This window comes from Serinus canaria, chromosome 3 (genome assembly GCF_022539315.1).
Source record: "Serinus canaria isolate serCan28SL12 chromosome 3, serCan2020, whole genome shotgun sequence".
Classification (NCBI taxonomy): Eukaryota; Metazoa; Chordata; class Aves; order Passeriformes; family Fringillidae; genus Serinus; species Serinus canaria.
This window is the reverse complement of record NC_066316.1, coordinates 68,494,225-68,509,860: the sequence shown is the minus strand read 5'-3', so window position 1 is coordinate 68,509,860 and position 15,636 is coordinate 68,494,225. Positions and strand designations below refer to the sequence as shown.

The 15,636-nt window shown below is 39.4% G+C and overlaps 1 protein-coding gene across 1 annotated transcript; it reads left to right on the top strand.

Moving 5' to 3' along the window:
* The first annotated feature begins 1,485 nt into the window (after window positions 1-1,485).
* CEP57L1 (centrosomal protein 57 like 1) lies at window positions 1,486-14,296 on the top strand. Its single transcript, XM_050973134.1, has 11 exons — window positions 1,486-1,576; window positions 3,224-3,368; window positions 5,160-5,339; window positions 5,926-6,035; window positions 6,465-6,581; window positions 6,854-6,931; window positions 8,662-8,760; window positions 9,494-9,571; window positions 9,674-9,903; window positions 11,484-11,628; window positions 13,802-14,296. Exons 1-11 carry the CDS (start codon window positions 1,517-1,519, stop codon window positions 14,015-14,017), a joined length of 1,458 nt encoding a protein of 485 aa, XP_050829091.1. The 5' UTR covers window positions 1,486-1,516; the 3' UTR covers window positions 14,018-14,296.
* The last annotated feature ends 1,340 nt before the right edge of the window (window positions 14,297-15,636 follow it).

Sequence of the window (15,636 nt, the reverse complement as noted above, 5' to 3'; positions counted from 1 at the left end):
GTGTTGTTCAAGTGCTAAATCCCCCTAAGCCTTGTGGAGTTACATTAGTACAAACATTGCTGTTTGGGAAGCAATATCTGCTTTAAAGCACCTCTCTAGCGCTGTGTACCAGGTGTCCATGGCAGTGGCACCATGGAATAAGAGACTGGCTTATGCTTGCTGCATAAGGCTTTTTAAAAAGCAAACCTTGGTTGTGATGGTTTTACAGAAGCTTAAATACTTAGGGGGGGGGAAAGTTGTGGTAGGACAGTTGACATTCAAGCATACATCAAACTACTTCATTATTTCCTGATATGTTTCTTGTTGCAGTGGGCTGGAAGTGGCCAGGATGTTTAGTGATGCCTTGCTGGTGTAGAGTGACCCGGTCCTTTTCCTGGCATGCATCTCCTCACCTGAGGTCTGCAGTGTTGTACACATTCCTCCTGTGCAGTTTGGTTGCTATAAACTCTATTTACCTGCTGATATATTAGGACTTGTCTGCACCAGAGTGCCTCTACCAGAGTAATTATGCTGACACAGCCTCAAAGCACTATAGCAACCGTGCCCTCAGCTGCTCCACACAGCCTCTGTATCTGAGGAAGCTGTGGTCAAGCAAGGCGTCCCTTACTGTGTCTGCAGCAGAGTTTCTGGTGTCTCGGTCCTGTGGTGTTTTCTTTCACACCCTTTGCTGAGCCTGTGCTCTTAGGAGCAGCTTGGGGAGCTCCCCCCTCCAGCTGGAGGGTGTTTTTCACATTAAAGTTGTGGGGTTTTTGTGCTGAAGCCCACACCGGATTAGCTGAATCACCACCATCAAGCAGGTGAGCTGGCCTCTTCTCTTTCACTTCCCTTTGGTTTTACTTGCAGAACTAAAGGGGTTTTATTTCCCTTTCTGCCAAATAGATTTGCCCCCTGCCCCCTCCTCTTTTATAATACTGAGCTTGTCCCAAAATTCTCAAATATTCTGCTTCTTTATTCCCTCCTTTTTTCATTATTTGGTTCGGATCACTGCCCTCCTTACAACTGTCCACAGACCCATCTCCTTGGGAACAGCAGAACTTGTTTATGTGAAAGTAATAAGGAAAGTAATTGATGTGTAGCTGTGCAGGCATGCAGGGGAGCCATGTTCCACTGGAGGACATTGGAAAAGCAAGTCTCCACTTATGCTGACTGCCAGAAGGTTGGATGGTATAAGCAAAAATCACCTTCTTCCTCTGCTGTTTTCAAAGTTGCCTTTTATTCACAGTGGTGGTAGGAAACTTCTTGCCTGTGCATATGCTCATTTTTATGGTCTTTTTTATGCTGGTCTTTTTCATCACCAATGTGAAGGGATTGAATAGCAGCAGGAAAAATTTTGTCTTGCTGATCTCTTATTTTCTGGAACTCCATGCTGATTCACTGTGCCATGCCAGGACCATCTCCTCTCTTGTCTTGGCCCTGACCACCTCTCTGGTCACAGGACTTTCTCATCCACGTTTTGAGGTTTCTGCTGCTCCCAGCTTTGTGCCATTCACTGCCGTTGCTCCTTGGGCTGTTGGACATGGTTGATAGAGCTGGCCAGGTATCCCAGGATGGTCTTTCCCAGTCCTTCAGGACAGAGGTAGGAAGGCCTGTAAACAGCTTTTATGGCTATAAATTTGGGGGAGGTTGCCAGATGGGACCTCTTCCAAGTGATGGGGGGGTACCTGGCTGTCTGCTGCTGCCTAACCAGTGCCAAGAGCTTTTGGCCTGGCCTTGAGTAGGATGGCAGCAAGGCCCCATGGAGAAGTCTTTGGAAAAGACCTGTGGCATGAGGGTAGCCTAGACAGCCTCCCTCTTTGGGACCAGGGGGGCTACTCTGAGTGGTGTGACCTCGGGGGTGTTAGCACACAAAAGTGGTGATGGGTGGGAGGCCCCAGGTCAAGCAAGCCTTGTTGAAGAAGTGCTCATGTTGACATCTCTGTAATGACAGTTTGGAGGAAGAAAGAAAAAATTCTGCTTGCCCTTCAGTTTAGTGCATACCTTGAAGAGGCAGTGTGGCTGGATGATTTTTTTTTTTTGTTTGTTTGGTTTTTTATACAGAGTTTGGAATGGGCTGTAAGAACTGCAAGTGCTCCTAGAAACTTTGTTATTGGAAACCTTTTCCCTTGTTTGCCACCCAGTATGAATGGCTTCTCCTGGGGTGTGCTTCTTCAGCAGGCCCTAGTCTTAGTCTCTTTCTTCCTTGTGTTACTAGATACCTCCTTTGGGTGATTTTCTTGGGGATTAAAATAGCCTTACCCAAGCAGGAAGACTGTTCCAGTTGCGTGCCTTGTATTTTAAACACAAGTGATACAACAATCATAACTGTTATATCACTGAAGCTTCAAATAAGCTGTTTTTCTATTAGCTGAAGCTCTATAGACTCTTCTCTTACACTGTATCGAGTGAAATGCTTGATACTACTTTGCTAGGTCACTGTAGGATGATTTCAAACACTTGCTTTAACTTCCTAGAAGTTGTATTAGCCTAAAGCACTTTCTGCACATTTCACTGTCCCATGTCTTGAGTATCAAGAAAAATCTCTATTTGACAGGGTGTGAACTGTCTTCAAATGTGCTTCTCATAAAACAAAGAATGTGAAAGGGTGGAACAGAAAGGGAGTGAAGAAACAGAACTTAATACATGCAGCTGATAATGGAGATAATACTGGGGATATTGCATATTAAATATCCTCCTGTTATCTCAGCACTAAATGTGGAGAACTGTGTCTTTATTATGGAATAATGGTGCATTATTTACCATATGTAATTTGGTTTTACATTCAAAAAGATGGGAAGAGGAGCACTAAGGAGACTGCAAATGGAAATAGGCTGTAAAACCTGGAATGTTTGCTCTGCAGGGAGCACTTAGAGTCAAAACACTGAAGTCTGTAAAACAGTAGAAAATGCTCCTGATACTTGGGTTTTTAAAGGACAAAAATCAGTTCTAATAAGTTATTAGAAAGCACCCAGAAAAATCATGGAAAATTTTGGTCGATCAAAGAAAGCTATGTTTTTTAGTGTTATGAAAGACATTGTTTTGGAGTTGCATTGAAAGACAGGATTCTTCTGGTGGGGTGTGGGTATAATTATTATTGATGTGTTGTTGTTATTATTACTACTATTATTATTATTTTGGTGTTTATGATCTGGTTTGATATAAACAGAGCCAGGAACAGCCCAGTGACATACTTCTGGAAAAGAGTCTTTTAAAGAAATAATGTCATTAAATGTCTCTTTTTCTACAGGCTATGGATTCTGAATCAAAGAACAGTTTCATAGGAAGCTTTCTTCAGCCACCAGATTGGAGGCTTCCTGCAGCCTTTGTTTATATGGAATCAAAGAAGTTGGCAGCTGCTGCTGGTGACAGGCCTTCTCTCCCAAATAACCAAGGTATAGCCAAAATATGTCCTTAAAACAGTCTTTTTAATTGTTCCATGTGAAATCTCTTGAGCAAACTCCCCATCCTATTTGACTGAGTTCAATGACTTGCTGCAGTTATCAGTCTGACATTAAGACAGGATGTATATGTGTCCTGAGGGAGTAGTCTCCCTGAAGTCATACGTCTAGAATGGAAACCTCTGCAAAGCTTCTAACATCCTTGTAAACTTTGGCTTTGAAATTTGTTTAACTTAAAATCGTCAGACTTCCTCTGAAAGCAAAGGAGAATGCTTCAAACTCAGTAGAAGTAGTTCATGACTTCAAATACAGTAAAAAAAAGATCATTAGTATGGTACAGTGACCTGAAATTAGCTTTGCATGACTCCTATTTGACTCCTTACAGCTTAAAATCACTTCTAAGGGTTTTTTTTGGGTTGGGATTTTTTTGTTTGGTTTTGGTTTTTGTTTTTGGGGTTTTTTGCATGGTATATTTCCTTGGGAGAACTTTTGAATAATTCAGACTCCTAGGAAAGATAGCAGCATGAAAGTTAGTCCCTATGAAATATGTTGTCATGTGCCTTAATGGATGACTGCTCTCTGGAGCTCACAAGGCAAATGCTCAGTGGCTTAACATATCTGGAGAGCCTGGGGAATATTAAGGATACCCACACCTGGACTTACTATCATGGACAACTTTGCTACCTTGCACAGACATAACCTATGAGTGTGCATGTGGTCATTGTTCTTCACCTGAAAAATCTGTGATTTCTGCAGTAATATTTCATAAAGAGTTTGGGCTTTTTTTGGATTACAGTGATCAGTTTAGTGCTATGGAGGTAAGTGGTTAAGGAAATGTTTGGCATGACAATAGAAAGATGGAAAAGGTGGTCCCACTTCATCCTTCTGCTTTCTGGTATTTTCTTTTTGGTTTGAGGTTTTTTTTATGTTTGCTTGGTTTTTGCTGTTTTGTGGTTTGGTTTGAGTTTTGTTTGTTTTTTAAATAGATCTGTGATAATATGGTAAATGTTGTTACAGAGGTAGCAATATTTGATGGTATTCTTTTGATGAGTTTGGAATAGAGAAACTGTTAATTATAAAATGTCAGAAAATAAGCTTGACTTGTTGCAGGATATGTCTTAAACTTCCATAGGTATATATGCTTGATGGAGAGCTAGCAGACTTTTTCTTGTAGCTGAAATTGCCGCTTTTATTTTTGGTATAATTTGACACATACTGATTTGAGGCTGAAAGCAAAATCTTCCAGACTTGTTTCCATGGTTTAAAGAATCATCAAATACAAGATAGTAGATGTTGAAACATTACCTTTTGAAGCAATAAAGTATTTAACAATGTATCCTTTGCTAAATTGTCCTTTGTATCTGATTTTTCCCCCTTTTCTGAGCATGTTTTCTCTTTTTAATCTGTCCAGACCAGTTGCCTTACACCAAAATTTATGACCCCACTTGGGTACCTGTGTTCTCTGCTTCTATTTAAAGAAGCAGCCCAGGGTTTATTATATTCTATTTGCCATTATTTCTTTGTGCTTGCTGCCATTTGGAGTGAAAATAGTTTTGGTTATCGGGCCAGAGCTTCATACCTCAGTTATGCAGGAAACACATCCATTTTCTCCCATATGTGTTCTGCATATGTTAGTGTACAGCAGGGGAATATAATTAATTTTTGGAGTGATACTACGAAGAAAATTTAGGTAGTATATTGCAATGTGAAATGTTTTCTAATAATGATAATCATCATCAAAATAGGAACAGTTACTTAAGGTGTAGCGGTTGTGTTGTTTGCTAGCTGTAGTAGCAGCCCTGAGAGCTCTGCAAGAAAAGATCCACCGCCTAGAGCTGGAGAAGTCACAGGCTGAAGATAAACTGTGCAGCCTCTCCAGAGCAGCTGCTCAGTACAGGAAGGTCTTGGAGCACAAATCCTATGAGAAGGATGCAGCATATCGAGAGCTGATGCAACAGAGGAAAGGTATTTCTTTGGAGTGATAAGGTGTAGCCACGGCAACACTAAGACTGTATAATCCAAGGAGTGTTTTGTTTTGAAAACCTGCTAATTAGTGTAGCCCCCTTTCATTTTTTGCTTCAGAACTGAGGAGGGACACGAGCTTGATAATTGTGGATAAAGTTGAGATATTTTTTACATATATCAACTGAGTATTGCATAAGTCATGAAGCAATTTTAAAGACTATACCTGTTTCAGGTGGTATGTTTAACTCCTACAATAAGCAAGCAGCTGCTTACATAACACTGCTAACTTGAGAAAAGATAGGAGAAGAGAAGATTCTCCTCTCTCAGATTCTGGTTAGGTATCTGCTGATACAAATCAAAGTAACTGCAGTGCTCATGCCTTTGGAATTCAAATTAGAGACTAGCTTTGAAAAAACACTTTGATTCTCATGTCTTATATATAAAATACATTTTAACCTCATTACTTGTTCAGACTAACAAAATGGTTCTTGCCTGTTTTGAAGACAGAGAATTCCTCAATGATATGACAGTCTGGCTAAATGTGTAGCCTCCTTTGCTGTACTGAATGTCTTGTTTCTCTCTGTAGATTCAAATGCAGTACAATCCCGCTGCTCCCTGCTGGAGAAACAGCTGGATTACATGAGAAAGATGGTTTCCAGTGCAGAACTGGAAAAGAAAATTATTTTAGAACAACAGGTGAAGCCATTTAGCATAATAACAAAGTAGTGACATAGTTCAAAAGCATAGAAATGTGCAAGACATGAAGGTTTTTGTGGTCATTGTTTTCCCTCAGCTCTGCTCAGGCTGCTAGCAAACAGAAGCAATTTAGTGAATGGCTGATGACAACCATTCAATGAAGTGTATGAAAAGTTCCCTGGGTGGAACTCCTAATGAGCAAAGCCATGCTAATACTTGCTCACTTGGTAGACAAAAAAGCTGCTGGAAGCTTAAGTCATCTTTGTCTGCCTGGTATTTTTCATCACTTTGCAATTTAAAAAATATGGAATTTGAAGTAATTAAACACCTTTATGCTAGTGTGGGGTGGTTTGGGTTTTTGTTTTTTTTTTTTGCTGTCTGAAACAATTTCAATCAATTGCCAACTCCATTCTTGCTTATTTTTTCCAGGCTCAGCTTCAGAAAGAGGAAGATCAGAACCGGTTAGAACTGCATGCAAAACTTGAAAAGCTTGAAGTGCTAGAAAAAGAGTGTCTTAAACTTACTGCTACTCAGAGAATTGCTGAAGTAAGCATGCATGGAATGACAGTCTGAAAGTCATTTGGTATCATTTTATGGCACACTATTAATAGTACTAAGTTTTGCAAAAGTTGCCTCTGTTAAAGCATACCTGACTGAATGCCACCTCTGCTTCGTGTGCATGAGTCTTTTTTCAGTCTGGGCTTTAAAAATTCCTACAGTCCAGTTTTATCCCCACATTAGAGTTGTGAGCTCCTCCAGACTTCTGATTCAACATGATAAATTGAAGTGGGACTAATTATTCTTGCCTTCAAATTCAGGAGAAGATCAAACACTTAGAAGAAAAGCTGTGTAAAGAAGAGCATCAGCATAAGCTAATACAAGATAAAACTGCTCAGGTAGATTGAAAAGATTTTATCTTCTTTTTTAGTACTGAAGAAAGCTATTCCCTCTGTTCAAAATGCCCTTCTCTTTTTATTCCATTTTAACTTCTTGTGTTTATTACCCAGGCAGAACTCCTGAAATACTACCTAGATCAGTAATAAGCTACATATTAGAAAGCTTGCCTGGTGTGTTGTATATGTCAATGAAGAAAGATTCTACTTGGGTTTGTATTAGTGATACAGTTCATTAGCCTCAACACTGCTCTAAGTGACCCAGGTAGAAAATTAATTTCTAGGAAATCTGTAACTGAATCAGTAACTTAATTTTCAGTAACTCAAAAGTGATCATATATGAAACCATATATACCAAGTGAGGTTGGTTATTATGTTTGTTTTCCTCCCTTTGTTAAGATCTGTAGAAATCTAATACATAGGGCTGTACTTGGAAAAACCTTAATCAGTGATATGTTGTTCATCAAATGAGATCTTGTATAATTCATTATTCTGTGAAGCCATAATCAGTTTGTTGGGCCAGCATCCATCTGAGAGAGGAGTATTTGCCAAAGAGAGCAAAAAGATGAAACCTTTTGTTAAAGGGGCAAGGTAGTCATATTCCAAACCTCACTTTGTGCATTAGTAGCAGCCAGCTTGAAAAAGAGGACCAATTGTGGGGGAATTCCCTTGGGGTGAGGTGGGGGCTGCAGTGCTGAAGAGTAATATTGGAATAATGTAAGCAAAGCTGATGCTTTAATTTAATTCATCACTGCTGTCAGCTCTTATACCTCATCCAAGGATGATGGGTTTTCATCAACCCAGGATGCTTTAAATAACATGCAAATTGTAGCCCAGATGTCTGATCACCTCCAGAATCCAGCAGAATGACACAGTTGAAAACTTGTAGTTTTTTTGGTTTCTTGCTTAGACTGCATGCTACTGCAGAGCAAAAGGCCTAGTACAGAGATTTTATCTTCTGAGAAACATGGTAAGAATGACTCTCCCAGAGCAGATAGTCTAAACATTTGGTCAAGAAATGACTTATATGCAGTAAACTCAGTCCTAAAGTAGTGTTAGTACCATCTTAATACACTGCAGGATGGATTTAGGTCTTTTGGATCTGGGCTGGGAAGCACAGGGTGCAGTGTGGTTCACTTCCTCTTGATGACAGAAAAGCCAGAATATTCTCGCTTTTGTGGTGGACCTCCAGCATTGTTTAGCTGGAGCTGTAACACATGCCAAAACAAAGTCCTTGTCCTGTGTTTAATTGGAGATGATTATCATCCTGTTTATAGCCTTGATAGCAACTTTGAACCACCGAGCTATATGAGGATTGTCCAGCAGGTTTGACCTCAATGTAACACAGACGAGCTTAGTTCTCTTTCTCCCCAGACTGTAGGAGCCAAATGTTCATATAATTTGGATTTTATGATCACATCCTCAGCATGTGGCAGGATTGGCTTATCTCAGTTTCTGGTTGTCACAGTGGAAAAATACAGCTGCTGCTGCAGCTGAATATGAAAATGAGGAATACTAAGACAGAGCTGTAAGATCTGCCTGATACCCTGCCTTCCTAGTAATCTGTTCAGGTTTTTAGTGTAGCTTATGCCTTCCAAGCAGGACCGTTAATAGTGCCCTTAATTGGTTCTTATCCATGCATGAATGAGAGAATTAATTAAACCTTGCTATTTCATACTTCTAATATTACATTAAATGGCTGCATTTTTTTTTTTTTTTGCTTATTGCCACAGCTTCAAACAGGATTTGATATAAACAGAATTTTGATGTCTTCAGTAACATCTCAACATAAACCTGAAAAGGAAAATGGAAAAAACAAAAAACCTAGGAAGGTAACATGGAAATTTTTATTAGCATACTGTTGCTGATTGCATCTGGCTTGCACAAAGACTGGAATTCGTGAAAAATGGTGATGTAAGAGGCACTTGATTCATCTGCTGCACTTTACTACACTTCCAAAGTGACAAACAGTGCTAAATGACTCTTTTGCCCCCTATTTTTTTTTTGGTCCTTCATTAATTAAAACGGTACTGGGGTGATAGGACATCACTTTGAAAATGTTGAAAATCTTCCCTTATCAGCTTGACAATTACCTCTGTTAAAGTCTTGCTGCCATCCCCCATGTCCTGTCTTAGCTTCCTTTCAGTTTATCTGGCAAAATTAGTTTCCAAAGGAGTTTTAGCTCAGCGTCTTAAGGTGGTGTGTTTTTGGGGGATTACTGAAATCAAGAGAATTTATTTTGCAACACATGTTACAGGTCAGTCAAAATTTTGCAACTGTGATTTAGAAAACATAAGTCAACAAGGTTCAATTACTTTCATGTTAGCCTAATTGCTAAACAATCTCCTACATGCATATGGAATAAAATTTATTTGTGTCAGCTGTTGTAAAATCTTATTTGTTACACATACAGGAGGGAAATTTATTTTTTTTTAAACCAGAAGAAAACTGAGGTGATGCATTTCACTGTGTATTTACTTGAATTTTACTTACTTAAAAAAAGTTTAAGATTGTACTCTTGAGTCAGCAGATTGGAATTTTTTGTCTTATATTTTCTTATGGCAGAGAAATCCTACAATGAAAAAAATGCAACTTTCACAATTACATGTAAAGGCTGGTGAACTACCCTTTGTGGCTGGGAAGGTAGGTGAAAACCACTGCTGTCACTAAGGTGACATCTTTGGTTTGAGTAAGGCTGTGTAGTTGTTAATTACTTCTGTAAGCTGCTGATCATTCTTCTTTAAGTCTGCCAGCTCCAGCCATTCTGTCAGCGCAAACGTACAAAGCGTGCTGCACATTATGAAGCATCGCAATCCGTGCATCTCATTGCGAGGACAAGGAGGAGCCACAGCTGGGATTTCAGGACACAGTGCACTTTCAAAATCTATATCCTCTTGTTCCACATCACCCACTGCCACCAGGAGCTTTTCAGACCTTCTGTTGGCCTTTCAAGATGAGCTGGGCCAAATGAGCTTGTGAGTACCCATCGGTGGTGTTGTGAGTAAACGTGACTTCAGCAGTAGCCCTGAGAAGCGACGGGGTACTGTAATTGAGCGTAGCCTGTTTTAGCTATAGGACTGCTTGTTGACAGAATGACCTGAGCAGGCTTGACTAGTAGGATTTTTCTCATTCAAAGAATTCTTTCTATCCTGGTGTTTCGCTGGTCTTGTTTTTTTGCTTCCACATCCTGTATTTAAAACAGCAGCAAATGAAAGCCTTTTAGACCTGTGCTTTTTAGACATTTTAAACATATTCTGACATATACAGAGTAAACCAAAATTTTTCTCCTGGATAAGGCTGCAGAGGAGTTGCTGATATTGAGTAGGCCTGCAAGATGCAGTCAGTCTGGATGGTGGAATGGATTAGTACAGCTCTGGCATGAACAGTCCTGTCCCAACATCTCTCCTGTTGCTTTGTACTCACTCTGTGTTCTTTCCTTCCCTTTGTACCTGCTGGGTCCTTGTGCTGAGTCAGCCTGGTGCTCGTACCCTTTGCTTGTTGATAGCAGGAGAACTTGCTGGTCCTGTAAGGTTGTGAAAGAGGGTCGGTCTCCTGCCAGAAAATGGGCAGGGTGTGGAAGAAGCTAACACTTCAGACTGGAGTGTTTGTCTCTTTCTAGCCATGCAAGTAAATGTGGATTACAGGCTGTTGTGTTCTTAGGCATCTTCCCATTAATGCAGGGAAGATTGGGACTGTGGGCCAAAGCTCTGTAGCTGGTCATAGCAGACATGTCAACACAATGAGCTGTGGTTTGAACAGGGGAGGATGTGCTGATTAAACCAGTTAGGATGTTGACGCTGATTTGAAATCCTTGATGTGGTAAAATTTAAACTGGCAAGCAATCTAATGTTCAAAAAGCAATGTCTAGCTTACTCATGGCAGTTCAAGGACAGGCTTTTTTCTTTAATAGCAACAACCAGTTGCTTCAATTAAACTGTCAAGGAGAAGCAGTTACTCAGATGTCAGAATAGAAGCTCTGACCTTTGTAAAGGGATTATTGATTTAAGAGGGGGTCTCTAGCTTCAACCTGTTCAGGTATCTGGGTACCAAGATTTACACGATTTCTTTTACTTAATCTGTTTTTTTTAATTAAGCAGCCCACTTTGCTGTAAATCTTTCTGAGTATAATATTTTAATTTGAATAATTTGTCAGAAAATTTGTAACTTCAGTGTACTAGTTTAAAAAATACTTTCATATATTATGCTAAGCCTTAAAAGTCTGATCCAAATTGGCAGGAAGTGAAAATGTTGTACTGCATAGCTACTGTTCACTTTCGAAAATCTCATTTTGCACCATATTACACATGTAGTTGTTATGCCTGTGGGAAGGAAGGAAGAAGAAGACGATGGACATCAGCTAAAAATTTGAAATGAGAAAATCAGACTCACAGGAAACCTTTTCCCTTTCTCATGTTAATATATTCCAGATTAATGTGTATTGTGTGAGAGTGGAAATAATGCTAAATTTCTGTACTCTGCACAAAATGGCTAGGAACTCCTGAAGGAAGAAATCCTAGAGACTGTATCATTACATTGCCATTTTTGTCTTTAATAGTGAGCATCAAGAACTTCTGAAGCAGATACAGGAGACTCAAGACTCCCAAGCTCGTGAAGACCTGGAGCAGGAGCTGGATTGCCTCGTAAAACAAATGGAGATGAAAGGAAAACAAATATCCAAGCTGAAAAAGCATCAGGCAACTGTAAGAATGAAATGTTAACTCTCCAGCTACTAACATTTTTGTTGAAAGGCTGCCACAATTCTGCCTCCTGTTGTCATCAGCTAGAATGTCACTGGAATGTTTTAAGCCAAGATGTTCCAGTGTGGGTGATTATAATTAAACTGCTGGGTCACATTTTTGTACCTCCAATTTCTTCACTGGATCAAGAAAAAGTGCTTACAACTGGCAGTTAGGAATGTATGCTGGTGGGAAGTCTTCCTGCCCTCTGGCAGTTCTGCAGTACAGAGCTGGGTTGCACTGTCTGTCACTTCTGCTCACTGTGTTAAGACAAACTGTTGAAATTTCATTTCTTTATATCCTGTCCCTCAGGGGAATGAGAAAATAGAAGCTGTAATTCCTGTACAGACTGGGTTTAATGTTTTTTATATTACTGAAACGTTGAAGCTTTTTGTTATGTAGTCTGTTGACCAGAGCTTCTCCAAAATGAAAGCTGGGCAAGCCAGGTTTTTTTTAACCTTTAAACTGCCCTCATTCTGTCAGTATTTAGTTTAGAGCCAAAGATAGCAACTTTTCATACATGCCCATATAAAATCCCTCTTCTGTAATTGAACAGCCTAACTCTTTTGTAGCAATTTGGTTTGGGCATATGATTAAACATTCAATCCATAGTTCTGTCTGATTTGATTGTTTCTGATTTTTTCATCTTATGTTTCAATATAAATACTCGCCTTTGAGATCTTTGCTTATACAGGAACAAAACAAAACTCAACATGAGACCTTATGAAAAGAGGAGGATACAGGATATAGTTAATTTAAATCTGACCAGTTTTATTAATATTCATTTTTGATGGATTTTACTCACTTAAACTTTTTATTGTCCATATAATTGCAAGCATAGAGGTGCTTTATGTCATAGCAGATGTGTCAGACTTGCATGTTAGCAGTATGGACAATGGGCACTGTCCTGCTGAGTACTCACTGCCTCTCTTGGCAATGTCAGCTGCTTTTTTTTGATAAAACTCTTATATTCTTGAAGATCCAACAATTATGGTGTTACTCCTTGCCCCAAAATCTTGCTGTCTTTGTCCTCAGGAACCTAAGACACTGGGCAACAACTGCACCTTGGTTTCTTTCTTTTGCATATCTTTATGTCTTTGTTTTGGAATGATGAAGAGTAGCACATACAATGTGGTGCAACCTTGTTGTCATCTTTGCCTCTTACCAGTGTGCAGATCTTCTGGCAAGTCCTCTGTGCTCTGGTACAGCTTGGTCAGAGCACACCCCTTAGGGTCCTGCTGTAAATAGTAGGGTCTGTATGAGTAGATGTCTGCATGGTCAAACTGTCCATCATGCCCTGGTTATCAATACAGGCCATTCCTCTAATTCCTTGGCCTGTATTTTTTTTTTCCTAGTGCTTTTGCACACAGACATTTCCATTTGTATTTTGTACAGACCAATCTTAATATTTCTAATGCATATTTCTTTTTCTAGAACCTGCCACACTAAAAGTGCCATGCTAATCTCAGTGTTTCACAGTTAATAATATGTTCTAGAATGCAATTAAAGTTAATTATTTTTAGAAATGGACTTAAAGACTAAATTGGCATTTGGAATGCTTCCAGCCTAATTTTGTCTTTGGGAAGTGACCTTTTCATGCCAAGTGCAAGTCAAGACTCGTTTTTTGACATTTTAAAAAACATTCTTTAGTAATGAACCCTATTTATTCTGTTTTCCACTTTTGTTAAGGAGGCTTCAAAATAAGCTGCTTAGATCCAGTAACTGATAATTAACAGTATACATTTTAGAGATTTATTGGTTGTTTGGTTTTTTATTAGGGTAGTACAATCTGAAATGAAAAGCAACTGTTGTAAATATAGATTATTAAGAGATGATATTACTGCTGTCTCAAGCAAGCATTTTTATGTTAGAGAGTGATAGGATTCAACAACCAATTGGGTGTGGATGAGGTCAGTTTTCTGTGGTGGTTTCTTTATGGGCAAGGTCAGCTTTCTGTTACAGTGAGACAATTGTGCAGGGTTACTAAGTTTAAACTTTTCTCTTTTTTTTTTTTTTTTTTTTTTTTGATGTGTCTTGGTCATCTCTAGTTTGGAGTTCAGTAGAAGTCCAGTCACCTCTACAGCTGTGGGTCTTTGGAGTATGCAAGTTCTAATTAGTATTTTTTTTTTTTCCCTAGGTGCAGAAATTAAAGAGAAAGACTCAGAAATTGAAGCAAGGGGCAGCTCATGTCAAACTAAAGTGTGGTGAACAAAAGGAAGCAAAGGAGATTGCAGTCACTGTAAAGGAAAGTGCATCTAAACCTTGTCCTGGGCAGAAGAGCAGAAGTTCTCTTCAGCTGCTAAAAGCTGTGAGGAAACTTCAGCTATCTCTGAAAAAAGATTATGTCATCTGAGAAGAATAGTTCTGAAGTTTGTTATGTTAGAAGCTTTTGAAGTTGTCTGACACCTAGTAAATTTTTCGTTGTGCAAAATACCTCTTAAAAATAAGCTGGATACAGTCGACTTGTACATTCTAAACTGCCTACTCTGCAGTAGGTCAGTTTCTTCACCTTAGAATTAACTTTCATGTAGTGTAGCTGTAACTCAACTACACTTCCTTGTAATAAAGTGTTTTCATGGGCTAAAGAAATGTTATTATTTGTAAACTTGTCAAATAAAATTTTATACTTTTTTACACTTAAAATAGTATGTGATCTTTGGTGTCCTATTTCCCCAGCTGCCAAGGAGATATTTAGAGCTTGCTTTTCCAGAATGACTTGAGCTAGTGCTTCTGTATGCTTAAGCTGCTTAGACAAAATTCAAAGCATGGTATTTTTATCATGGTGCAGATAGATTTTCTGAGATAGTTTTATGCATTTCTGAATACTGGAATCACTGATACTGGTAGGGATAGGGTACATAAATCTCTCTGTCTCTCTCTGTACCTTGATCTGGTATTTTTGTTGACTACAGAATCCTGGGGAAAAGGTGTTATTTTGGAGCTGGAGAAGCAGGGCTCTGGTTCCCCTCTTGGGCAGAAGCTGTGGTGGAGGTCTGCAACTTTGGGTCTGTCAACCAAGTACTGGATGGGGCAGTCTTTCAATGATGGCAGCATTGAATAGTCGTCTTCAAAATGTGTGTGCTGGCAGGGTCTGTCCAGTCCCAGAAAAAAATTTGTGTTTGCCCTTCTGTGAGGTGAGTGGCTGGAGGGAAAGGGAAACAGTTGAACCTGGTCCTGCTGGCAACTGGGCATTTCTCATCTCTGCCTGCTTCAGAGAGGGACCAGGAGCTGAAAAAGCTGTGTTGCTCAGACCCAGGAGCTGGGATTTGAGAGGGGAAAAAAGGAAATGGATAATACATGAGCTTATATTGGCTGACTGGTTACATCACTTGTATTTCAACTCAAAAGATTTAAATGCATTTTAATAATTCTTTTCTGCTTTTTCTTTCTGAAACTTTTATTTCTGTAATGTGTGTGTTTTCACACACCAGAGAAAAGTAGATGCATTTCAGCATCAGCTGAGAGTTCCAAACCAGATACAAAGAAAGTGTATCCCAAACCAGTTTTCTTGCTTGAAGAAAGGCATAAAATTTGTTTTCAGATTGTATCTTGGGAGGGAGGGGTAGGGTAGGAGGTCAGGTTATATATTTATCTATTAGCATATTCACAGTTCGGGGCAGTTGTCAGGCATGTAAAATAAGTCTTCAAAGAAATATCTGTCAGAGAATAATTGTCTAGAAGCTGCATTGGGAAGGTAAGCTTGTGCACAACTGTGGTGAAGTTCAGCTCCATGAGAATTAGGCAGATCACAGTGAATTTTCCTGGGATCGAATGCTTCATGTCTTTATGCTCCAAAAATGTTCTGGCCTAGAACTCCATAAACATACATTTGGAGAAAGCACAGTGGTCAGAGCAGGCTTCTTCACTAGAACAATATGTTTTTGGCTTAGTAAGTGCTTACTCTATTCTTTTGCAAATCCTTGTTTTGATTTATATCCTGTATGTTTTTGTTTGTCTTCTCAGATGAAACTG

Bases quoted from the DNA above. Each gene is read 5' to 3' on its own strand.
- CEP57L1 (XM_050973134.1), top strand. From the start codon at position 1,517: ATGGTTGATAGAGCTGGCCAGGTATCCCAGGATGGTCTTTCCCAGTCC. The intron at 6,582-6,853 runs GTAAGCATGCAT...CTTCAAATTCAG, and splicing joins CTACTCAGAGAATTGCTGAA to GAGAAGATCAAACACTTAGA. The intron at 11,629-13,801 runs GTAAGAATGAAA...TTTTTTCCCTAG, and splicing joins TGAAAAAGCATCAGGCAACT to GTGCAGAAATTAAAGAGAAA.